The 24,707-nt window shown below is 43.9% G+C and overlaps 1 protein-coding gene across 4 annotated transcripts in view; it reads right to left on the reverse strand.

Moving 5' to 3' along the window:
* Positions 1 to 23,002, reverse strand: part of ADTRP (androgen dependent TFPI regulating protein) — a 35,953-nt gene extending 12,951 nt beyond the window's left edge. Inside the window, exons 1-4 of one of the 4 annotated variants that reach the window (XM_054818135.1) lie at positions 22,902 to 23,002; positions 21,690 to 22,747; positions 14,105 to 14,239; positions 12,630 to 12,731 (exon numbers count right to left, since the gene is read on the reverse strand). In XM_054818135.1, coding sequence (XP_054674110.1) covers positions 12,630 to 12,731; positions 14,105 to 14,239; positions 21,690 to 21,842 — 390 coding nt within the window. In that variant the 5' untranslated portion in view covers positions 21,843 to 22,747; positions 22,902 to 23,002. Of the gene's footprint in view, positions 1 to 12,629; positions 12,732 to 14,104; positions 14,240 to 21,689; positions 22,878 to 22,901 lie in introns of those variants that run through there. The other 3 variants (XM_054818136.1, XM_054818137.1, XM_054818138.1) reach the window with 3 other exon arrangements.
* Positions 23,003 to 24,707: the final 1,705 nt, after the last annotated feature.

A 24,707-nucleotide genomic window follows, 5' to 3' on the forward strand; every position in this document is an offset into this window, starting at 1 on the left:
GATCTGCTTTCCTTTTCCTTTTTATAATGCAATAAATTTTTTGGTAATTCCCATTAGAGTACAAAAGATATTGAATTCTATTGTTATATGTGTTTGAGGATGACAAAAGTCTCCTCTTTGAACTCATTAAGCAACTGCTGAATTGTCTTCATGTTTTCTTCAGGTTATTATTGTATTTTATATATTGTTATTTACTCCAGTTCAAATGTAGTGTGTTGTGCTTCTCTTTGTAAACTGGAAAACGTGGTGGTAAACATACAGAGGACTTAAGTTAGCTGCGATTCAGGATGATGAAGGAACTTCAAATAAGCTTAACGAAGAGCTAGTAAAGAGTTAGCTTGCTGGGGTATCTTTTTTTTTTCCTTTTTTCTTTTTTCTTTTTTTTTTTTTTTTTTGACCAAGAGTTTGAATTGTGTTAAACAGCTTCAGTTTCAAGGGCTTTTATGATGACAACTGTCTGGACATGGAGGATTTTCAGCGCAGGGCAGGCAGCTTGGTGGCACCGACTGTTTTGTGGTGGGGAGGTGCCTCCAGGAGGGATGCTCGTCACCTGTGCACCCGCGGGGAGGTTGGGAGCACGGCAGAACTCCTCCTGGGCTCCCATGTTAAACAGACAATGCAGGGCTCTTGGGGTGCCAAAGCCTTATCTTGCTGGCAACTTCAGAAAATAATTTGTTGGGGTGAAATTTCCTCACTAGGAGTTTTCTAATATTCCCTGTGCAAGCAAACGGTAGTTTTAAGTTGCAATACGTAGAACAGAAAGCCTAAACAATGCTGGCGAGCAACACAGCAAAAGCAGTCAATGAGGTGCAGCGGGAGAAAACTATAGCAACAACTGCAGCTGACAAGTTGGTTAAATTCCCAACAATGAAGCAAATAGATTCACAGGTAAATGGGGAAGGGGGGAAGAGGGACGTGGCAGCAGAGAAAGGTAGACTGACTTAAAAAAAAAGAAGAAAAAAAAGAAAAAATAAGAAAGAAAAAAAACCCCACTAAACTTAATGATTCCCCCCCCCCCAAAGGCACAACCTGCTGGGTGTATGGTGTAAAGCTTCCTCTTGCCCAAAGGAATTGGTTCTGGTACCTTCAATGCACACAATTGTCAGAAGCTGTTCTGAGTATCTGGTATGGTAGTACACATCAAAGTTTTATTGACATGTATTTATAGTATAAGCTGCCACAAAGACATGTTAAATTCTTTAAATGCACATTGAACTACATCCAACATGCATTAAAACATTCTGTACCTGGTTGTTTAAGAGGCAGACATCCATTTTTGTCTGCCGCTGCCAAGTGACAGCTCACTGGAAGCTACGTGTCCTCATTCAGCCCCCCCACCCTCCCCAGCGCACCCCCAGGAGTTGCTATTCATACCTGGCTGTTCTACTACCAAAATAACCCTTCCATCTCAGTTATCATTTTTCAGAGGAAGGAGATAGAAAAGATTTATTTGATGTTCCAGTTCCTCTCACTCATTGGCACTGAGATTTTTCTCTGTTCTGTTTCACAGAGATACTCTTCAGCTCTGCAGCCTGCTTGGTTGATATCAGAGGTCAAGTTGTATCAGTACAAGTGATTCCTGGATTAATTTAATGAGAAAAATGTGTTTGGTGAACACAGTTTTCATATATAATCTATGTAAATGTTTTCTAGTCAGAAATCTGTGTTAAGCTGCTTTTAGAATTATTTAAAAAAAAAAAAAGTTTATTTTTCCATAGATGGTCTATAGTTTGAATAAAAACAAAATGCCCGTGCAAGACAGCAATGATAGAAAACTTGTGCTTTGTCCTCACTATCAGGTTTCAGCCTTTCGCAGTGGATTTGTCCATTATGCAAAGTGGATATAAGTCCTGGTTTTCATCTGACATCCAATGGGCTACAAAATTCCTTTGGGATACATGAAATGTCCTTGCTAGTCAATTAATTTAAACACTTTTAACAACTCTAAGCTGGTTGTTCAAGCTGTATTATTGCTGTGGTGAGGGATTGTGAGGGATTTAGTAGGAGCGACCTGGTGAAATAATTCTTTGTTGAAGTGAACAGTTTTTAGGTGGGGGTTATTGTATATACTTATTTCCTTAGTTTGGGGCTTTTTGTTCTCAGAGTGTTAAATAAGTACAAGTCAGCAGTCTGATGCTGCTTTAATAGAAAAAGTGTGTGGCGCACTGGGATGGTATTAACAGGAATACTGCGTATGGGAAAGACATGGAAAGTATCTATTCTGCTCTGCTTGAATAGATGAGGTTTTGGCTGCCAGTCTGTCTCTGATTTAGGACACTCCATTTTGAAAGGTGCGGATAATTTGAAGTACGTCCAGAAAAGGACAGCACAAAGAGCACAAAAGTATGAACAGGAAAGCAGTCCAAAGGCAGGAGTAATTTAGAACAGAATAGACTATTTCAGTTGGAAGGGACCTACAGCAATCACCCAGTCCAACTGCCTGATCACTTCAGGGCTTACCAAAAGTTAAAGCATGGTATTGAGGGCATTGTCCAAATGCCTCTTAAACACTGACAGGCTCGGGGCATTGACCACCTCTCTAGAAAGCCTCTTCCAGGGTTTGACTATCCTCTTGGTAAAGAAATGTTTCCTCATGTCCAGTCTGAACCTCCCCTGGTGCAGCTTTGAACCATTTCCATGCATCCTGCCACTGGATCCCAGGGAGAAGAGCTCAGCACCTCCCTCTGCACTTCCCCTCCTCGGGACGCTGGAGAGAGCAATGAGGCCACCCCTCAGTCTCCTTCTCTCCAAACTAGACAAGCCTCAGCCGCTCCTCCTTCCAGCCCTGTCACCAGCTTTGTTGCCCTCCTTTGGCACATTCAAGGACCTTCACATCCTTCTTAAATGGTGGGGCCCAGAACTGCACACAGTTCTCCAGGTGAGGCCACACCAAGGCTGAATACAGCGAGACAATCGCCTCTTTTGACCAGCTGGTTACGCTGTGTTTGATGCACCCCAGGATGGGGTTTGCCCTCCTGGCTGCCAGGGCACACTGCTGGCTCACACTGAGCTGCTGCTGATCAGCACCCCCACACCCCTTTCTGCAGGGCTGCTCTCCTGCCACTCCTCTCCCAATTTATACTTGTGTCCAGTGTTACTCTATCCCACGTGCAGAATCTGGCATTTGTTCTCATTCAATGTCATGCTACTGCTGATTGCCCAATGCTCCAATCTATTTAGATCCCTCTGCAAGGCCTCTTGTCCCTCGAGAGAGTCAACAGCAGCTCCCAGTTTGGTATCATCAGAAAACTTGCTAATGGTGCATTCAACTCCTGCCTCCACATCATTAATAATGTGGCCCTAGAACTGAGCTCTGAAGACCACCACTGGTCACCAGCCAGATGCAGCCCCATTCACTACAACCCTTTGAGCTCTGCCCTTCAGCCTGTTCTTCACGCAGCATGCTGTCCACCTGTTCATCCCACAGTTGGACAACTTGTCCAGAAGGATGCTGTGAGGTACAGTATCAAAAACCTTACTAAAATCCAGAAGAAAACATCCTCTGCCTTCCCTTCCTCCACTAGGCAGGTGACCTTATCGTAGAAGGGTATCAAATTAATTAAACAGAACTTTGCCTTTGTGAATTCATGTTGACTGTGCCTGATGATTGCATTACTCTTTAAAGGCCTTTCAGTAGTACCCAGTATGATCTTCTCCATAATTTTTCCAGCTACTGAGGTTAGACTAACCTTTCTGTAGTTTCCCGGGTCTTCCCTCACTCCCTTCTTGTAAACTGGAATAACATTGGCTAGCATTCTGTCAGCAGGGACCTCCCTGGACTCCCAAGACCTTTGGCAGATGATTGAGAGGGGTCCTGCTGTAACATCTGCTAGCTCCTTCAGTACTCTGGGATGAATCCCATCAGGCCCCACAGACTTGTGAACATTCAGCTGATGCAGCTGGTCCCTTACTATTGCAGTGTCCACAAATGGAAAGTCACTGTTCCCACAACACTGTTCAACTCAAGGGACTGGGCAGCCCCTGAAAATCATGTGTTGTTGCATCTACAGAGAAAAAGAAAATGAGAGAGGTTTCAAAGGCTTGAGAGGTTGATACAACAATGACTGTAATGGGTGAGTTGTCCATGTCTGTTGTGGGTAGGACCAAGGGCGATTGCCTCAGTTTTCCTCAAGAGAGATTTGGCTTTATACTGGGAAATCTGTCGCGAGGGCAAGCAGGGAAGTGAGCACCTAGGGGAGCTGGGCAAGCCCTTTACGGGAGAAGCTAGGCAAGAAGTTGAGTGTGATTCTGCCAAGCACCCTCTGGCCGTCTCTGACCCAGCCTCCATTTTCCTCTGACTCAATGAGCTGAACCAGCTACCAAGGGCCGTGCAGACTCCAGAGCTGGTGCAAGTGCATGCATCCAGAAGCAGAGGATGAAAGCATGGAGAAATGGGGGCTCTCTTCTTATTACGGAAGCAAGGTATCATGACTAAGACCACCAATGTTTCCACTCGCTTAGCCAACTTCTCTTTCTCAGTTCATACATCTTTGCGCTGCCTAACGGTACATGGATCCTACAGAAAAGGGGGAAAAGGAGAGAAAAGCAGAGCTTTGCATCTCATTTACAATTGCTCATTTGCCTCATGGAAGTGAGTGGCACCGTGCTGGATGATGGCTGGAGGCACCCTGCAGCAGCACGTTAACAACGTGAGGATGGCATGATGCGGTCACAGGGAGCAACAAGATGGGGTGGTGAGGGGGCGCCCACTACTCTAACGCATGCATTGATATTGTGGGTGAGTAGGAAACTGGTAGTGGTTCTGAAAGACAGTTGGGAGCTCTTCTTATTTTGCGTTGACTTAGAAAATTCTGATTTGCTTAACTAGTCATTTTTTGGTGGGCTCTTCCTGTTATGGAGGAGTTAGAGAAAATACTCAGGGGACCATAAATCAAAAGAAGCTTGAAAGTCACTGGCAAAGCTGAAAATTTGGCTGTTTTTAGAAAGAACCAGGAGTTTAGTGGAAGGGGTAGGTTTAAATGTCTGCTCTGCCTGATTCGCAGGGGCTTGAAACCGAGCTTCCCACTCCCTGGAACAGTGCTTCCACCTCCAAGAGCAGCGAAAACATTCAGGAGTGGGGCTATCTGCCTCTTGTTTTGTGAACAGGTTCCTAAAGCTCTTGGATCTATCCTGATTTAGAAAAAGAAGAAAAGATTTAAAAGAAAAAAAAAATTGTTGTGGCATAGGAAAGCTGCTTTCTTCTCAAGTCCAATGATGACATTGGCACGTGACTTAAAGTGCGTGCTGTGTCTTCTGTACAAATAATTGTATCTTCTAAAAAGTATTTTGCCATATATTAATCCAATGTTATTTATTAAAAGATTATTACCCTTTTCTTAGTTAAAGAGAATCACTGTATATATTAACTGGACATGCTTTTTGTAGGGCCATTTAAACTTGCCATGAAAATGGCTTCTTGAGACAGATTTCTACAACAGCTCTCAGTTACACCCCCAGGCTGAAATTTTTTTGGTTCAGCATTTTTTCCTTTGTAGCTATAAAGCTTCTTTTTTCTTCCCCCCACTTCTTTCTCATGTACACATACACCCCAGGCCAAATAAACACATGGGAAATTTTTCCCTTGCACTTCTGCTATCCCAGAATCTGCTGGTGACTTCATGTATTTCTACCAAGCCCAGTTTGTCCGTTAATGGTAAAATAATGGTGGAATTTCTACGGAATAACCGAGCATGTTTACAAGAGCAGATGCATATTTATACAGCAGACACCAGAGGAATGCGTGGTGGGCTACGGGGTGCAAAGCCTGCCCTTTGCCTACGACACACAGTTGGCTTTCCAAATGATTTCCCTCTCACAGCTGATAGACATTGACTTTGGCAGCGTTGTTAGTGATAGACTGTATGCATCATGGTTAATCATATCTGCTGAAAGGCTTTAAAGACTTCTCATATCCTTCTCAAAAAAAAAAAAAAAAAGGATGTATTTTCTCATTTGAGTTATTTTTACCATAGGTCTCTAGTGCATGGTCATTAAATATACTTTCAACCCTGTTTAGCTGAGCTTTATATCCTTAAACTGACGTACGTCTGAAGAGTGCAGTATTTCTATGGGGCCAAATTCAAATATACAGGTTTGCCTCTTGCTTTAAAGAAAACTTAATAATTAAGCTCAGATTGACACTGATCAAAACATTGGCAAAAATTGCTGGAAACAGTGACTCACTTTTTATTTCAATTAACAGTTTCTCATTTTCACATATAAACAGTGAAACTGTCAAAAATAATTATCACAGAGGGAGGAGAAAACCCTATTTCACTCCAAGGTAAGGAAAATGGGCTAAAACAATAGCTGTATGTACTGATCAGGCTATCAATGAACCGAATTGAATCAGAGAGCTTTTTTTTTCTTTTGGCAGGGATCCTGTTAGTACTTATTTTTATGTTCTTTGAAATATTAATATATTTACTTGTCTAATAAATTCTGTGGAGGAAAGCTTTCAGCTTACAAATTTTGTAAGGACAGAAGTATTTTAAATGCCTTTTTTTAAAATTTATTTGTACAGTGGAAAGATAAAAGTTATGGGACTTTCAAAACTATCAGAGACATTTTGTTGACTAATCACACTTATAATCAGAATTCTGATTCCAAACATTTGATTTAAAAATCCTCTGTGGCTCTTTTTAGCACTTATTATGATTTTTAACTTGGGTTTGGTTTCTTTGCTTTTTTCCCTGACAAACTCAGGTGAATCTAAACTAGTTATAAAATTGCAAAATTCTTTTTGTTGCTTATAAACTCTGGCATCTGAATGCAGGGGGAAGAAAGTTTCTTAAATGTAGGCTGAACTTTATCTGAAATATTGGCATGTTAACTCACCTCCTGTGGAGAAGAATGAAATTATAAAATTCTGCTGCTGCTTTATTTTTTGTTTCCTACTCTGTGTTGTATGTTTCCCAGGATACATTTCAGGTTCATGAGTTTAAACTGAGATTAAATAGTCCTCTCTGGGTATTATTTCCACTGTTTGGTAAGACCACATGGAATTTTTACTTCCCGTATTTCGAGTAATTTTTGTATTTATTCAATGTTATGTCCTCCTTTTGCTGTTGAGAATATAAGTAAAAGCAAGTTTCCTGGGGCTGAGAAGACAGGGTTGGGTAGAGTTTGTGTTCAGCTGCGGGCTCCAGCCTAGGCTGAGCTTTAAGCCCATGAATAATCTCCCCAGGGCTTCTGAGATCACTCGTACGCCTGACGCGTGCGTCGCAGTTTGACTCGGTTTGACCCTGTTTGACTCCAGAGCGAAGGAAATGATGCCTCGGCTGACCATAGCTGTTTGTTACCAATTCGTCTGCATTTACATACCCTCCGTGTCTGCTTTCCATTAACATGCGAGACTCTAGCGGGGAATTTTTCACAAACAGTTACCATGGGCCAAACTAAACTCCACTGGGTACAGTTGGACACCATCAAGCGCTTTTGAAAAACTGCCCGTGTTTCTCCTTTCAGACAAATTCCCCGCAGAGCTCGCGTGCTGACAACCACTCGTGGCCGATACTCAAGCTCGATTCTTCTCCGTCGGTACGTGACTGCAAAGAAAAAGTAAAAATCCACTTCGGTGCTGTCTTATGAGGCTCATGAAGCCGGTGTTCATTGGTTGACACTTGAGGTGTTTATTCAGTTATTCAGCTCTTTGCTGGGAAATCTCCTCTTGTCTATGGAAATTTCCTTGGGTCGGATGCTTTCCTAAACAATTATGGCCTGTGTTATCTAAGCATAATAAAACTAAAAGGCTTCCTGTCACCATAACCTCTATTTAGTTTTACATTCCTCGTAATTTTCTGAATCTCTGTATGCCCTCTCCTTTCTTGGCTTCATTTTGGAACAAATTCCCTCTTAGGATTCATTTTGCTATGATACTGTCTTCATTCAAATGCCTCCTTTAAAATTTTCTTTTGTAATCTGTCCTTACACATTTTTCTTCCTCTTTTAACCTCTCTTTGTTTTTCAGGGTGGGAGGGGCTTAAGCATTACTGTTCATTTTATTTCTTTAACTAGTACATTGACATATTTAGTTAAATAAATAATTCCCTCTTAGAGTTACTACCTGTCTTTTATATTCTCAGCCATCAGTGCATTTTCAGGGAACCACGGATTTATTTTATGGATGGAGCGGGAGGCACGAGGGGTCCTGTTACTGAGCAGGTGTGGTGACAAATTAGTCAGGAAGCTATTGCTCAATTTAACTCCAGCAGCACTCCTCTCTGAACTGTCAGCTGCTCTCTGTTTCTGCTCTTCCCAGGTCCGTTCATGCTCATCTGAAAAGCAACATTTTATTTTTGCTTGCCTTTTCTGAGACATATAGGTAGTTTGGGAGCGTTATTGTGAAAAATGGATGGAACGTCAGACCAATTGTATGATCAAAGGTAAAAGAGCTTCAGAGATAACATTTCCTGCAAGCACGCATGCATTTTTTGGAAGTAAGGCCCTGGCTGAATATCCTATTGCTTACTAGCAAATGTTTTGTCTCCGTGTCACTGCCAGAATTTTAATTGCATTTCTCCCTGATATTAGATACCTAGTCTAAGAAACTGATGTTGCACTGCAGCTGGAAGCTGACATGAGACTGAAGTGACACATCCTTTGCTATGGAATATTTGTCTCCAGCTGTTCCTTCATGGGGTGGGTTACGGAGACTGTACCTGTGCACACTGGGGTAGCAGCAGCCCGGGAGGATTCCCTGCCATAACATTTGTCTGTGAAACACATACTTTTTCCCTGAGGAAATGGGCTTATGTCAACAAAAATGGAAATTTAAAAAAAAAAAAAAAAGGTAGTGCTGGGAAAAGCTAAGCATCTTTGCTCCTAAATGTGTGGGGTGATTAATTTCACGTGCCATATCCCTCACACACACATTCTTCTTCTTTGCCAAAAGCTGAATATAATTGGAAGCCTACGAATGTCCATAGCTGCCAAACAGCTTAAAATTGAGACACTGTGAAATACAAACAAATTTAAATGTTTCTCTCTTGTGTAATTGTGCAAGAATTATGAAGTATTAAATACCAATTGCAAGGAGAATCGTCTGAGATGGTCAAAGATGAACCTGAGATGGTTCTTGTGTACACAGGTGGAGCAGGAGTCCAGTTAGAGTGGCCTGGACAAGCAGGTTCTGCTCCAGTCATTGATTTTTGCACCCCCTTGGTTGGTTAGTGTTGCAGCAGCTTCCTAAAATAGCTGTAGGAAGATATAATCCTTCACATAAATGTCCCTGCATAAGAGTAATTTGTATTCATATAACTTGTTTTCTTTTCCAGGTGGAAGTAAATCATGCTGATCAAAAAATAACATTTCTGTTGATGTAGTTGTGTCCATACTAGGGAGGTAATGGTTTAGCTAGGTGGGTATAACACAAACAGCTTGTAGATATCAAGAAGCTCCAAGATGAGAGGGGACATGGCGAGTCTTGCTGCCATTCTTATTGTCAGGGTATGGTGGCTTGCTTCAGTTTACATGATCTTCAGAACATGCACGGTTCATAGCTGTGTGTCAGTAAAGTGCCTAGGATGCTAAAATGATGATTTTTGTCAAGGCGAGAGGGTAACGTGGCTACAGAATAAATTGGGAAAAGAAATGGCTAAACTACACTTAGCACAACCTGAAAATAAAGAAAATTGTGCTTTTTACAAGAAAATTTGCAATTTAGAAGAATTGTTCCTTACAGACCAAGATCATGAACTCCTTTACAAAAAGGCAACTGTACCATTACAATTTTTGTAGGCATCTGGCCAATGTTGACGTGTTTCTTTTCTTTTGTTATAGATTAAAACAGTTTTGAGTGATCTCTTCTGACCCACCATTGCCCCTTTTTGTTTAGCATTCAATTCTGTCAGCCCCTTCAAAATGTAGTATTCCCCTATACTGCCATTAAGTTGAATAATAGATGCGTATGATTTAATCCAAGCTGTCCCCAGCAGTTAGTCGCCTTCTGGAGAGTATCCAGATGTTGCTTGAAAAGAGATGACTGGGAAAGAAATAAACAATTTCACTTGACGAATTGGCCAGTGTATCTTTTGTCTCAGCCATCTTCCACTTCAAAAATCTTATTCAAATACAATAATTGTTCTTGAGACGTAAGTAGTTTGTTTGGGTTTTTTCATCCATGAAGCTCAAAGCTTTGTATAGGGATGGTAAAACACAATTATCTCAAACGAATAGAAGTGGAGGCTGCTGAGGCACAGCCCTTGGGTTAAACTCAGTAGAAAAGCAAAGAGAGAAACCCAGGTAGTCTGGACTATTTGGCCTCCTTCAAATATTAGCAAGATTCCTTTCTGCATTAGCTATTCTTTCTTCAAAACAGAAAATGTTTCAGCTCACAGTGCAAAAACATGCCTAAAATGTAATGCTCTCTGTATGGCTCTGGGCTACCAGGTGGGCAATGACACTTTCCCACTGTAAGAGCAGTAAATGTGAGAAAAATAAATGGCTAGTTCATTTTTGCAAGAAAGGTGCTGCAGCAGCATCACTGCAAACTCAAGGAGCTTGGTATTCCTGAAGTGTTTTTGCATGATCATTTTTTTAGGTTCACTCTTCGGTTACATAACATATGCTTTCCCTATTTACAGCGTTAAAACAGACTGAGATTAAAGAAAAAAAAAATACTCCCACTGCAAATGATATGGCACTGACGTGTACTACTGATACACCGATGTCTTTTTCCACCAAAGCCGGTGAGATGCTGCCTCAATCTGCCATGAAATGTCTGTAATCTCAGGGCCATAAAGTATAGCAACGTGCAAGGAAATGAACCCAAAGAAAAAGCGTCTGCTTGGCAATCAGAACTTGGAGATTGTCCCTTAAAGTGTCAGTAGCTCCCTGGATCTTCCTAGTGTTCCCAGCGGATATTTTGGGTTGGAAGAAAGAAGTGTCCCAGCTAAGCCTGAAGGCACCTGTTGGAAGGTGTCCCAAAATGTGGGGATTGCCAATAGCGGGGATCAGTCTACTGTGGTGGCAGATGTTTTACGCTCGGTAGTGACTGGAAGGAAAACTTCCCACCCAGGAACTGTCAGACGCAAGATGTCTGCAGTGTATTAAGAGCTTTAGAAATAAAATACTAGGTTGTGATAGAGGTTTGCTTTATGTGAAGTTTCTCTCTCGTCAAAATAATTTTGAGGAAGAATTGTTTTCCTTTTTTAACACCTGTTTTTGACATTTCTGAAGTGGAAAAGCTTTTTGTTGTTGTCAGAACGACTCTGTTATGAAATGTAGATGTAGGTGAGGTAAGAAAGAAGTTATAACGAATACGTTTGAGGGATTCCTGCAAAGAGTTCTGAAATAAAAATGTACATCCTAGCACCTCTCAACCTTCCCATGTCATAAACAAATGTGGAAATGGAAAGGGCAAATTCTCAGCTGTGCGCCGGGATTAAAACAAGCAGCAGAGCCCATCTCCTCTCAGCTCCACCCTGTGCCTTCCCCTTCCCCAGCACCTCCACTACCGTGAAGAATTTGAACTTCACCCAGTTGCCCGTACCACATCCCGGACCTGAAACCGGTGTGATGCTGAGGACATGAGGAATCTTTCTTTTTGGTAGGTGATGGTTTTGAGAGAGAGTGGTGCCCGTTTGTGACCATAGGGAGGTTTGGACTGCCACGTAAGGGCCCCGGTGGAGATGGATTGGTGGGCAGAGAGCAGGTGATAAGGTTAAAAGTGCACGATGGCTGCAGTTTATCACTCGGATATCAGTAATGCGGACATGCCTCTGTGCGTTTGGATTCCCGGCACACGTATCTGAACACGCAGATCTAAATCAAGTGCCTGCTCAAAACCTTTAACAAGTGTCTTCAGCCAGAAGCCCCAAAACCTCGTGCATTTACCTTCAACTGCTGCAGTGGGTTGCAAAGCGTTGCACTTAAGAAATGAAGTCTGGAGAGAAATGAGTCTTCTGTGCGATTATTTCATACTTTCTGGCTTCTCTGATTCAGTCTAGCGCTGAACCTCTCCCTTCTCTCCCCCTTCCCACCAGCCCCATGAGGCCTCCATGACCTTACAATCCACCCACGGTTTCCATGTTACTGTCAGCCTCCTTACACTTGACTGATGAGAAATATGTGATTCTTCAACACATCATAAAAACAACCAGAGCAAATGAAGGAGAAATCTGGAAAGTATTTATAGAAAATCTGTAAACAATCATTGCAATTCAGCTATTCAAAGCTGTGCACACATTAGCTTATTAGCTGCTGAGCTGTCAGATGTTCTTTGGTTCTTTCACCTTTCTGAAGAATTAAGAACTGCTTTGTTATACTCCCAGCCATTTTGTATTTCATAGACTTTTGTTTGCAGAAACAATTTCTTTGAGCTACAATAACCGAGAAAAGATTTTTTTTTTTTCCCCTCCCTATGACTACACATCGTTTCATTGACTTCAGAGGTTTGACAAGCACCGATTCACTGACGTTCCTCGTGTGCTAAAAGGCTTCTCGAGGTGACTTCAAGCACACGCATCTGTTTGCTGTGTGCAGCTCAACATCAGATTCAGGTAAGTAGGAAAGAGGAGGTGAGGAAGAAGCAGCCGTGAAACTCTTCTGGAAAGCGACACAACGCAATGGTGGGACGCACATTGTGAAGTCTCCCTTCTCTGCCAGAGGCAGGAGCGTTTCTTACTCACCATAGCGTGATTTAACCAGAGCGGGATGACTCCATCAAGGCTTTTGGGGTAAACCAGTTCTCGGTTGTAGGTATACAGTGTCCAAAAGGATATAGACACAAACTGGAATGAAAATACAAAATGAAATAAATTTCAAAAATGAAAGACAAACATAATTGATGCGATTTGGCTAGTGCTTTCATTTCCGAGAAGGCAAAACATCTCCTACATGAAAAATGGTGATATTGCCAGATAAACTCATGTATCTCACACGTTACAACATAAAGAAAGGTATTTACTCTGAGGTGCAGTGTTCTGTGTCAATACTGTGAGAAAAAACTCCTTTATAAACTGCCAACACTGATATTTTCTGTGGAATACTAGATTAGCTTTAAACTTCTTTTCTATTTTTTTTTTTATTATTATTTTCCCATTGCAGATGGGATCTTTTGACGGTCCAGAAGTTCTCCTCGAGGGACTGGCTGTCAAGTCACAGCATTTGTCCTGCTCACTAACAAAGTAAAAACAGTTCTCGGTAAGACAGTTCAGCTACAGGGGGAGAACTTAACTGGAGGAGATGAACTTTGGTGTCGGTTACTGACACCTGGAAGCTGATTTGCACGTTTTCGGCCTGGCTTTGTATTTGAGCACACTTTGTGCCTGGGGTTGGAACTCAGGGGTGTGAGGTGCTGGAAGAAAGAGACTGCCCTGTGCCTCTGTCCTGCGGGCACGGTGAGGATGCCGGGGGTGGGATATGACAGCAGCATCGTGAATACGGTTGTGCAGGGAAGATAAATTAGCCAGTCTCTCTGTCTCCATCCCTGGCAGGACTTTTTTGGTGAGCTAGCTGGCTGAGCTGCTTGTGGACCAGATGTAAGCAGTGCTTCTCAGACCCTTGAGATTCAGCGGTGGCTGCAGACTTTGCTCACACAAAATCACACGTATAAGCAACCTGTTGGTTCCTGTCCAACCTACAGCACCAGATAAACAGCATTTTGATAAACACCATTGTCTGTGAGGGAGTAGATCTGTGGTGAATCTGATGCTGGCTATGACTATAATTATTGTCCTGTGACTCTGTTTCTCTCCAGTGCTTATTTAAAGCCACGCTGGAGTCAGAGAAGGAGATGTAAGATTTTGCTGCCTCTTAGGTACCCTCTCGTGTCCTCCTGGCCCATGCTGCCCTTTAGAGAAATGCCCTAAGTTTATTAATCCACGGCTATTTGGACTGTGAGATTAACAGAGAGGTTACACCTCATTCACCCTTTGGGGTCAATCCGTGTTTGCTCGGGGACAGCAACCCTGAAGTTTGTGCAAGAGGCTTTGCTTTCAACCAGGACAGGGTCAGCACTGTTTCTTCTTCTAAATAGTCCAAATCTATTTTCAAATGGCAAATGAAAGCCTACAGTGCTTATCTGTTTTATACATCTGCATGTTATGCTATACACCCCTAATCATTTATGCAAACATTATTTTTACATACAGAGGTTACTTACTGTGGACACCGGGAAAGCCAGGACACTGAAAAGAAGGTCTCTGCTGGAAATTACGCACTTAGCACATCGCAGTTTCTTAATTAGTCTCAACACATCAGCCAGGAAGGACACCCCATAGAAGACAGCCTGCAAAACCTAAAGTAATTACACTTAATGAGGGAAACTCATCCAGCTTTAATTAGCACGTTCCTCAATGAACTCTGTTCTTGCTCTTCAGGGAGCTGTTTTGTTCGTGGCGTGAAGGAAATAGCTGTTGGCTAAATCTTTTTTACTAACTTAAACCGATTAAATGAAGTTGTTCGGGAGATAACTTTAACAGTTTAATAGACTAAACAAGAGATGTGTGGTGTGATTCAGGTGGGAGGGGTGGGAGGAGGTGTTGAAAGCCAGCTCCTTCACACTTTGTATGTTAATTGTTATGTTCAATGTACCTGAGCAGGAGAGAACAAAATATGCCAGGAAACGTTTCCTGTAAAGCAATTGCTAGATAGTTTCTCCCATCATTTAGTCAACACAGAGTCTTCTCACCAGGGACTGGCGGTCCAGTAGATCTCAGTGTCAAGTAGCTCCAAATACTCTAAAATGAGAATTAGGTGCCCAAGTTACCAAAACCAGAACTTCTTTTGCTGAACTCCAATTCAGGAAAGGATTTTAAGCGTGTAAAAGCAGAGATCCAGACTTCAGTAACTAAAACTGAGTAAGTTAAACTATTTATGACTAATGAATTTTGGAGTTGGAGTGTGGGGGTGTTTTGTTTGGTTTTTGCTTTCTTTCAATCATTTACAAGTAACGAGGGTGGGGTTGTCTGGGGAAAGTGCGAGGAGGATTTTGTAAAGAATTAGGTAAGTGCACTGTGACAAAACAGAATTGTGCAAATTGTGTATGAAATTGTCAGAATATTGTAGTTTAAGGCAATACTGCTTTTCTGATTGTTTTCTCTCCTAATCCTACACAGCGGATCATGCTGAAGCAGATTTGTCAGACACACAAAAGCAAACCCTAACAGAAAAAATACTTCTCCCACTACCTTCCACTCGGCACTGAGTCTACTTCAGTTCTGTTAACTCATGGGGTGCCCTCTTCTTTTTAAGGCTAAGTTGTCCCAGAGTGATGTAATATGAGAAATTCAGCCTACTGCAATTGCTGGAGCAACTAGGGACACTTAAATGGAAAGAAGCTGTGTTACAGCTCTCAGGATGAGATCCTTTTGCCATGATCTTACTCTGAATCAGATATTTATTTAGAGCGAAGTGTCTGAAGTTGTGGCCGGTTACTTCATCAGTTTCTGAAGGAGCCGAGAAGGGTGGTGCTTGGGAGGGGACAGAATTAGTGCAATGCTTTTCCACCAGAAATTCCTCTATTATCAAAATATCTGAGGGAAGGAGGGGATTACGATTTCACCATGCCTGTTGTCAAACACGGGTTTCTGCAAGCTTTAGTTTGCAGAGGCTGAGTCTTCCTGAGGAGCAAAATGACCATAGTTTGCACGGCCAAAGTATCCTTGTAGTTATCCGCAACCATCCCCGTCCATTTTGTGGCTTCCCAGCAAAGGGAAAAGATACATCCTTCCTTCCCTACCCTTTCCCCAGCCCAGACGGTTGCCGCCAGGTGCCAGTGGTGGAGTGTCCCCCGTCCGCGCGCAGACCCACAGCGGTGGAGGTACGGCGGTGCTGACGCGGGCTGGGCGACTGGCCCGGGGTCACTCAGGACGAGGTATCGGAGGTCGTGCACCACCCGGTTCAGCTGCAAAGCCCCGTGTTTCCCCTCAAGAGCGTGGGGTGAACAGCCACGTTTTTACATAAAGAAACCCAAGCGGCTTCATCACAACCCACAGACGGTTTTGTTCAATTCTGAGGCACCCAAACAAGCTCTTTTAAATGTGGTTTTCTCTCTCTCCCCCCCCCCCATTATCACAATTAGCCTCTGTAACTGCAGGCACAATTTCAGTCAGTAGGGATTGAGCCCTCCGAGTCACGGATTTAGTTGAGAAGAGTCTGTAACGAGGCGCAGCGTGGTTAGACCCAAGCACATGTTCAAGCCCGAGGTCTGCGCCAGCCCTTGGCCTCACCAGGACACCAAAACCAAGTCTTTGAAGGGCTAAGAAAAGCCTGGTAATAAACAGAAGCTCTTGTTACACCCTGTAAAGTCAGCAATAACTTTCTGTAAAAAGCATGAAAAATGAACACGAGGGTGGTGACAGTCTGGTGACACATGGTGACTAATTGCCAATAAAGCAATTAGGGAGAGGCCTGGTTCCCAGAGGATGGGACTATTATTATCTTGTTCATGGTCAGCCTTACATTAATCATGGGACAGGGATAGGCTGCTTCTTTCCCCCCCCACACCCCTTCAAAATTAACTAAAACAAACATTGCTGAAAAGAAACAGTCCCAAAACAGCCACATTCCTGGTTTGGTAAATATTCTGTCATATGCAGGGGAGGACGAAGTTATCTTCTGTAGGGGAAAATGCTTATCTGAACGTGTAACCTGACCCATTTCTCTGGCTGAACATGGAGAAGAACAACTCCCCAAGAAGTCTGAACACTGTCTCAGGAGCTTGTTTTTGTGCTGCTCATAGCTCTGCCCTTGTCCATCGCGGTGGGTTCAAAAGGGTTTCAGTCAGTTTGCGATCACCCTGTATTTTCAGTAGCAATGGAAGAATATACAAGTTGTTTTCAAGCCAGGAAACTGAACCAGCTAGAACTGTTCCTAGTATTTCAGTAACGCTCAGTCTATGAGGGAGCACCGCTGGCAGACTTCAGCCAGAGCTCCAAACCCGCGCTCTTCCAGGCTTATTCCTGTAAGAAAGGTGCATCCAAACCTCGCAGCCCTTCACTAATGGGAAAATGTTAACATTAAAAGAAAAAAAAGACATGAAAACATCAAATTATTCCAGATGTCCTGTGAATTTCCCAAACAGCAGTGCTGGCGCTCACAAATGCATTGCAGCCGCTCATGGAATATAAATCCACTCGCTGTAAATAAAGAGGATCCCCTGAAGTATTCCCACACGAACAGAAGGAAGACTGGAAGCATTCAGAAAGCTAATGATTAACCCAAAGAGGACAATGTGGATATAATTATCCCTGTCGGAGAGATGCTGCTTTCCTCTCTAGACCCCACAGAGCTTCATGGTGCTGGGTTCTGTAGAAATGCTTAATTTGGCCAGATCGATTTTCCAAACTGGGGTCAGAGTGACAAAGGCAAACCTTAATTTTTATCTGCTGTAGTGATCAAAGGGGTGTTTCTGTTTAACTAACTTGACATGATTTACTTTCACGTATAAGATCTAGCCATATGTGTATATTGAAATCTCTAACTAGTACAAATAAATCGGGCTCCAAGCTCTGCCCTTAAGGGGGGATAAATCCAATATTCTGAGTAGTCTATTAGACATAACAGTCAATGGTTAGTGTAGACGCACATCCGTTCACATGATAACAACCTGGAAAATACGTATACTAAATACTGGGTCTATTTTTAAATAAATAAAAAACAGCTTTCAGGAGAACTGAAAATATTTCAATTATGAGAGACAAAAGCGTAAGGAATAAAATGGGGCAGGATTGCAATTAATAGTTTTTAAAGATACAGTGCGATCGTTGTGCAGTGACTTACTAATAGATTTACAGCAGTGAGCAGATTTTTATGAACTTGGATATTTCAGGCAACGAATGATTCAGCTTGTACTGTTTTGTGCAACAGACGAATGAATACAAAACCGTTTTTATCTGTCGTTTCTGCTTGTTCAATAATTGGTCAATGAACTCCTTTGATACAAAACCCACTTTTCTTTTCTTTTTTTTTTCTTTTCCCTACAAAAATATTTCCTTTCTGAATCCTGATTGCTATGATCATTAACTAGATAAATGAATCTGAAGTAACGTCAGAGCTGTAGCTCTCTTGGGAGAACCGCATGACTAGTGGGGAATTGAATGAAGTGCTAAGAGAGGGACATATCTAGAAGAAATTCTTTCAGCATCCCTCCAGCAGAGCTAGGAGTCAAGTTGCGTTTCCATCCCCTGGAAAATGTCACGTTTCCCAGTATTTCCATTTCAGATCAGAGCACGGCAGCTTTCCGAAGGAGGAGATTTTTGAAAGAGCTAAGAGGAATCTTTTGGGGAAAATCTCCAAGCGATTCAGCTGGCCGCTGCCAGAGGGGAGGCAGTCGCAGCCTGGCAGGAGTCAGGCAGAAGAGCTGGAGACGCGCTCTGCGTGCCCGGCTCCGGGGGAAGCCTCCACGGCACGGCCCAGCCCTGCCCAGCGCCGCAGCCCCGCTGAACCAGCACAGCCCAGCGGGAACCTTTTGCCCGCTCTTCTTCCCGGGACTGTGTCTCCCGGCATCCCGAGGAACTTCCTGGGACTACTTCCAAAAGCGCAGAAGTGTTAAGGCGTTGGGCGTGCACCTGATGGATGCCCCCCTGGTTGGCAGCCACCTCTTGTTCCTTGATGGCCCTCAGCAGCAACAGCGAGTGGTTTAACGCCAAACCATGGGACAACTGTTCTGGGTCCTGTGGAGCCCCTCAGGTTGCTGCACGCCCCCCTGGGCCATACTGTCTTCTCACCCTCTTCCTACCTCACAGAGTGGCTCAGAAAACCTTTGCCACCCAGAGATATCCACAAACACCGTCCAGATCAATGGGAGAAGGGGGGGTGAGGGCATTTCTCTCCCCGGGGCCCCTTTTCCCTCTTTGGCAATCCTCTCTTGGAAAAAAACCACATGTCTGTAGAAGAAGGACTACCGGCCATGAAGGAGTAATTTTGCACACCCTGCCCCATTGCCATATTTTCTGCGTAAGAGAGAGGCAACACCTTCAGCCTGAACCATCTCCCCGTTGGCTGACAGCTCTGTTTTGGCTTCGGGATCGGATCAATAAGTGGTTAAAAGATGGAAGACAAAGGACTGGAGAAATGGAGCGAGGGCCCCTGCTCACGGAGATTTAATGAGACCTGAGCTGTTCAGCAGATCCGTAAATGAGCTGGGGAAGGGAGTGAACACTGAGGTGGTAAAGCTTTGTAAATCTTTTTTTTTTCTTTTTTTTTTCTTTTCTTTTTTTTTTTTTCTGTCAAAGCAAAGCCTGACTGCAAAATTGCCAAAGAATCTCAGGACACTGAGTGTCTGAGAGATCAAATAGCAAGTGAAAATCTGTGTTGGTAAATACAATGCAATGCATTTCGGAAAAAAAGCAACTTCAAGTATATATTTTTCAACAGCGGGTTCTAAATAAACTATCACCATCCAGGAAAGAAATGTTTGATTTGCTGTGGATAGCTCGCTCAAACTGCTGGCTCTTTGCTCACCAGTAATGAAAAAAGACAAATAGAGAGTTAAGAATTGTTAAGAAGAAATAAACAACAGACAAGGGAACACCTTTAGGCCACTGCATAAATCCATGCCGTGCTCATAGCTCGACCACTGCAGCCTGCCCTACTTACCCCTTCCTGAAACTAGAAAAAACTACCGCAAAGGGCGACAAAGATGTTTTAATGAAAGAAGCAGCCCTTTGTGAAGAGAGATGAAAAAGGCTCGGACTCCCAGCTTGCAGAAAAGAATAACTGAGGGGAAAAATCTGGCAGAGGTCTCTAATGAGTGGCAAAGAAAAAGCGAACGGGGATGGACAATTAAATTATAACACAGAAGTAAAGGGGCATCCAATTCAGTTGTAGGAAGCAGGTTTACACCAACAAAATGAACTGCTCTTTCACACAAGGCACGCTTGTGTTGTGGCACTCGTTGCCACAGGATAGGGAAGGTATCAGAAGTATAAACAGGCATGGTTTTCCTTTAGATAGGTGAAGGGAAGACTTTGAATGGGTATAAGCTACCTCGGCTTGGATTCATTTGCTGTCTGGGTAAACAGGTATGCCATTGTGAAGGTAGAGCCGTGGACAGTTGATTTTACGCTTACACACGCTCTTGTCTTGTGCAGCCTTTTCCTGATCATCCACTGCTGGTCACTGAGGGAAGCTGGAGGCTAATTTCAATGAGCATTTCTGCATTTCAAAATATTGTGAGATGGGTTACTTGCTTTCTCCTCTTGATGTCATGTTTTAGAGCTGTGTCATATACTGGGTGATTTATCTCATAACAGTGCTAGGGGATGGAGATGCTATTTTGACTGATGGTATTGTTGGTACTTTAATGGGGCCAGCTTTACTCAAAAACTAAAGGAGAGGGCACACAGGGAGCGACATGGCCAGTGGTGTTTTAGTCTTCTGCCATATGTCCCAGCAGGACGAACTGACTATCCTTAACGTTGTTGAACCCTGACCATTCGATTGCTAGCGTTTCAGAAAAATTATTTTTTAAAAATATCACAAAAAGCCCAGTTGTACCAATACGAAGATAACGTAGCAACAAACCATACATATGCCATCCTAAATACAGCAATATACGTGCCCTCATCCTTCCACAGCCGTCTTGGCCACTGAGAAGGGTGCTGTGGCTCCCTGAAGCCCAGGCTGTCGTAGCCACCTTACGTGCCATTCACTGCCTCTTGGTTGCAAATATTTCACAAAATCACAGAATGGTGGAGGTTGGAATGGACCCAAATTTCTCAACCCTCCCCCCAGGGGTCTTCCAAGGCCCCACTTGGAGCTGGGGAGCCTTTAGGCTTCCATTGTACGCTACTGCAGGGTATCCCTTCTGAAGAGTAAAAGTAGAGATAAACGTATCCCGGGCCAGACCTCCCACAGGTATTTAACTCTGATGGTCATACCAAATGGACGAAAGGCTACAGTGGTCCTTGTGGTCATCCTTCAGACTAGCGAGGGTCCCCAAACATGTCCCTTGCAGGAACCCTCTCCACACTCCCAGTCTTTCCACCCCACGGCCACCACCACCGCGAGTCACTGATGAACCACTTGGACTGTGAACAAGCCTTCTCCCCCAGGGTATCTACCTCACGTGCTCTCATTTTGTTTTCTACCTTGTGAAACGTTAGCCTGTTAGGAGAACCAGAACACATTATGGTCTACGTTTTTCTGTGTACTTTTAGGAAATGCAGCAAGCGGTTGATAGCACTGTTAAAACACATGTAATAGTGCTAAAAGCATCTCTCTCCGCAGGCTGGAACTTCTTTCCCTCGTGCTCTAAACTGATTTTCAAACTAAGCATGTGCTCCTGACGGCTAAATTGGCACCGTGCTATGCGTTGTTTTACCTTTTCTGTAATTTACAGGACATAAAAGCCTATTAGAAAATTGAAGTCACACTCCAAGAGCATTATATATTGAATTAAGGATTAGATAACACGCATCAAACTTGAAGGTCTCCTGACTGGACATACCCTATCTTTCTGTCCGTCTCCTCACTGATAGCTTGTCTCTTTTTCAAAGAGGCAGATAGCTTCAGAGTACTTTTTGAAAGCCAAGCAGCTTGCCGGCTGATACTCTTTCTGCATAAAACCTGCGAATGCATTTCACAGCACAAGCATGGATCCCTACTTGGTTTCCTTTGGGGTATAAACCGTTGAAGAAAGCAGTTTAACAGCAGCAAATATACCAGCTGCATATGTCTTGAGGCACAGATGGCAGACAAACAAACAGACATATTGGTATCACTGTACAACACGATTTGCTTACCAGATTGAGGACTGTCAAATATTTCCACTGCCCACCGTAAAGGAACACTTCAGATGGCCGCTCTTCTGTTCTTATGTGCGTGATTGAATAGGCGACGAAAAAATACCAGACAAAAGCAAGGCAATGGTACGTTGTGAGAGTAGAGATTTCCATGCTTTAGCTAACAGCAAGCAATAATCAGTCCAAAAGCAGCTTTGCTCTTAAGGTCCTCGGTCGCTGTGCATGGGTAACGGCAGGGCAGGAGGATTTACTTCGGAGCAGACTCGGGACACGTTGCCGCTTTGCTCCCGTCGAAAGGAATATTCACAAGGCTGTGAACTTTGCTTCTGTTTGTTTCCCTTTTTGCTGTACAGATAGGCTGGAGCGGGGGACGACAAGAATAGGCTTATTCCCTGGATTTAAATGCCTTGCTCAAGATTAGTGAAGATTAGTTGCGGAGTTACATAAGTTTTTGGAGGGTTTTTTGCAAAAGTGGGGGGAGCTTTGCTGCTGATTTTGTGTAACAGGCTGTCACGCTTCGGGTAGCGAGTGAAAACAAGCAGTATTTTCCTCACTCGTAGCTATGGGTGCAGCCATGTCTCCGGCTCAGCTTGGGAAGCCTCTGCGACTGTTTTAACCTTGTGCCAAAGGAAGAAGTGGGAAACCTAACGGTCTGTGAAAGAAAAATGAGTTGATTTGTTGATAGGCTATGGAGGTGGCAAGGAAGCTGAGAGGATTTGTAGGCAAAGGTCCTTGGGGTTGAAAATCACTGCAAGCGTTGGCATTTTTTTGTGGGAAAAGGCTCTGCCGCCTTTACGCCGCTCCACGCAGCTGGGATCCTTCACAACCCTGCGCGGCAGGTCGGCCAAACCCCGCGTCGCTTTGAAGCTCTGGCAGGGATGGAGACACGGGGCAAAGGCCTTGGATGACAAAACCTGAGCACTGAGCGGGGCGTCTCGCCTACCTGCTGCTTTACTCGCTGCCGTTCCCCTTCAGACAGCCCCTGGTCCCTGCTGTGGCGTTATCGCACCATCGGGGCTGGGGTACGGGAGAGAAGAGCTGATACTCGTGCAATGATCCTAAAATGAAGCAATCCAAAAAGTTCCCATGAATATGTTCATTTTTCCCTCTCCTCCCACCTCGCCAAGCAGCCCTAATTAACACTGGAAATACGGCATTTCCTTTTTGGGCCAGAGCCCGCGTAATTGCAGTGCTATCAGCAGTAATTGCCACCTGAGTGTTTCATGGGTGCCTTGGTGGGGAGCGGGGAGCGGGGAGCAGGGAGCGGGTACCGTGCCCCAGCCTGCAGCCGGACCTTCCCCACGCAGGATGGGGAGCGAGGGTGCCCTTCTCACCCCTGCGGAGGCTGTCCCCATGGGTAAGCTGGGCTTCGGCCAAGCAGACAGCATTTTTTTTTTTCCCCCTTCTAACTGGCCTACAGACAGCATTGAGCAATCTGCTGTGTTTTGGTTTGTTTTGGGTTTTCTCTTGCATTCCCCCCCCCCCCGCCCCGCGATACCGGACGTAAGGCTCCACGTGGGATGATTTTCGATGAACTCAGACAGCAGTGTGCGTGCGTGTTGGGAAATGGCCCCTGCACTGAGACGCTTCAATATCCTCCTGCGTTTCACTGACTTCTCCCCTAATTTCGATTACCAGATTCCAGATTCCCCAGGCATTCCAGCCATCACAATCCCAACGAAATATTTCTGCCTCGCTTAGGAAAAATAAAGATTTAGATCCTTTCGTGGTTGTTTGAGGTTGGAGGAAAAAACCCCTTGCCAGGAAAGAAAAAAAGAAAAAAAAGAGGAAAAAAAGATGGGAATATGTTTTTTGGACTCTTAACAATGTCACTGGTCTTTTCCTAGAAAATCCACCAGAAAAGAGTTTTCAGTTGCCTTTACAGACTTTTAGAGGAGGGACAGGGCTGTCATGAGCTGCTTCATCTGCTCCAGCTTGTTAAGACTCATCCCTGTGACAAAAGGCAGGAACAGAAGAGGACCATGGCATGGAAGGGCCCTTATTATTAGTGATTTGCATATCAAAGGCACCAAGCAGTTAGCACTTAACAAGTTATCTTCACACCATTCTTTCTGAGGTCTTGCTATAGTGCAACTTTAAAAATGGGAAGGCATGTGCTTCTGCTCAGTAGGTGCCTGAATTCATGCAAATGAATGTAAATGTATGCAAAATAGCAAGGTATGGTTTTTTCCTTTTCTGGAGGATCTTGGCCAGTATGGCTGGGAAGGTGTCAAGTACAGTGACAGTTTTCTGATGTGGACACCTGTCCCATAGACTGAGACCATCTGCTTTGTTTTCCCATATATAAGAAGCAAGATACATATCCTTCAGCCTAGATAAGGGATGAAGTTAGGATGTAGAACTAAGAAAGCAAGGATGAGCGCCAGATAGGATCTGAAGTCTAACACCCCACAGTTCACGGAGCCTTTCTTATTTCACTGCAGTGAGTAAATACACTGGAAAGATCGTATCTTATGCCTTCTCTCCATGGGGGTTTGGGGGAACAGGAAATTCAGCCCCAAAGTTTTTGCAGGGGGTGGAGAGGAGGAAGAAAGAAGCACATCGGAGCCCAGGCAGATGTGCTGCCGCAGATCTAGCGGGATGGTTTAGGGAAATTTTCCATCTGCTTGGTACCACACCCCAGCTCACATCTGCAGCTCCCCTGGAGCTGAGCCGCATTCGTGCACTCTGCCAACGCTCCCAGCCTGCTTCAGGGGCGCATCCGATTTGAGCAGCGACAGCTGACTTTGTCCTGAGACACACCGGGAGCTCCTATTAGTCCATTAACATGGTGCAGCTGAAGAATAGTAACAAGTAACTGGAGTTGTAAATGAGCGTGTTTACACAGAACGTCCTCTGCTGATGCCCTTTTCTAGGGAAGTGAGTGAAGCCAGCTTGCATGGCTTTGCACCGAAGTGGGCTTGACTCACTCAGATTATTAGTATGGTTCAGGTACAGAGATGACAGCAAACAGCGTAAACCGGTAATATCTTAGACCAACATGTCTGTTTGTAGTGT

Source organism: Grus americana, chromosome 2 (genome assembly GCF_028858705.1).
Source record: "Grus americana isolate bGruAme1 chromosome 2, bGruAme1.mat, whole genome shotgun sequence".
Taxonomy (NCBI): domain Eukaryota; kingdom Metazoa; phylum Chordata; class Aves; order Gruiformes; family Gruidae; genus Grus; species Grus americana.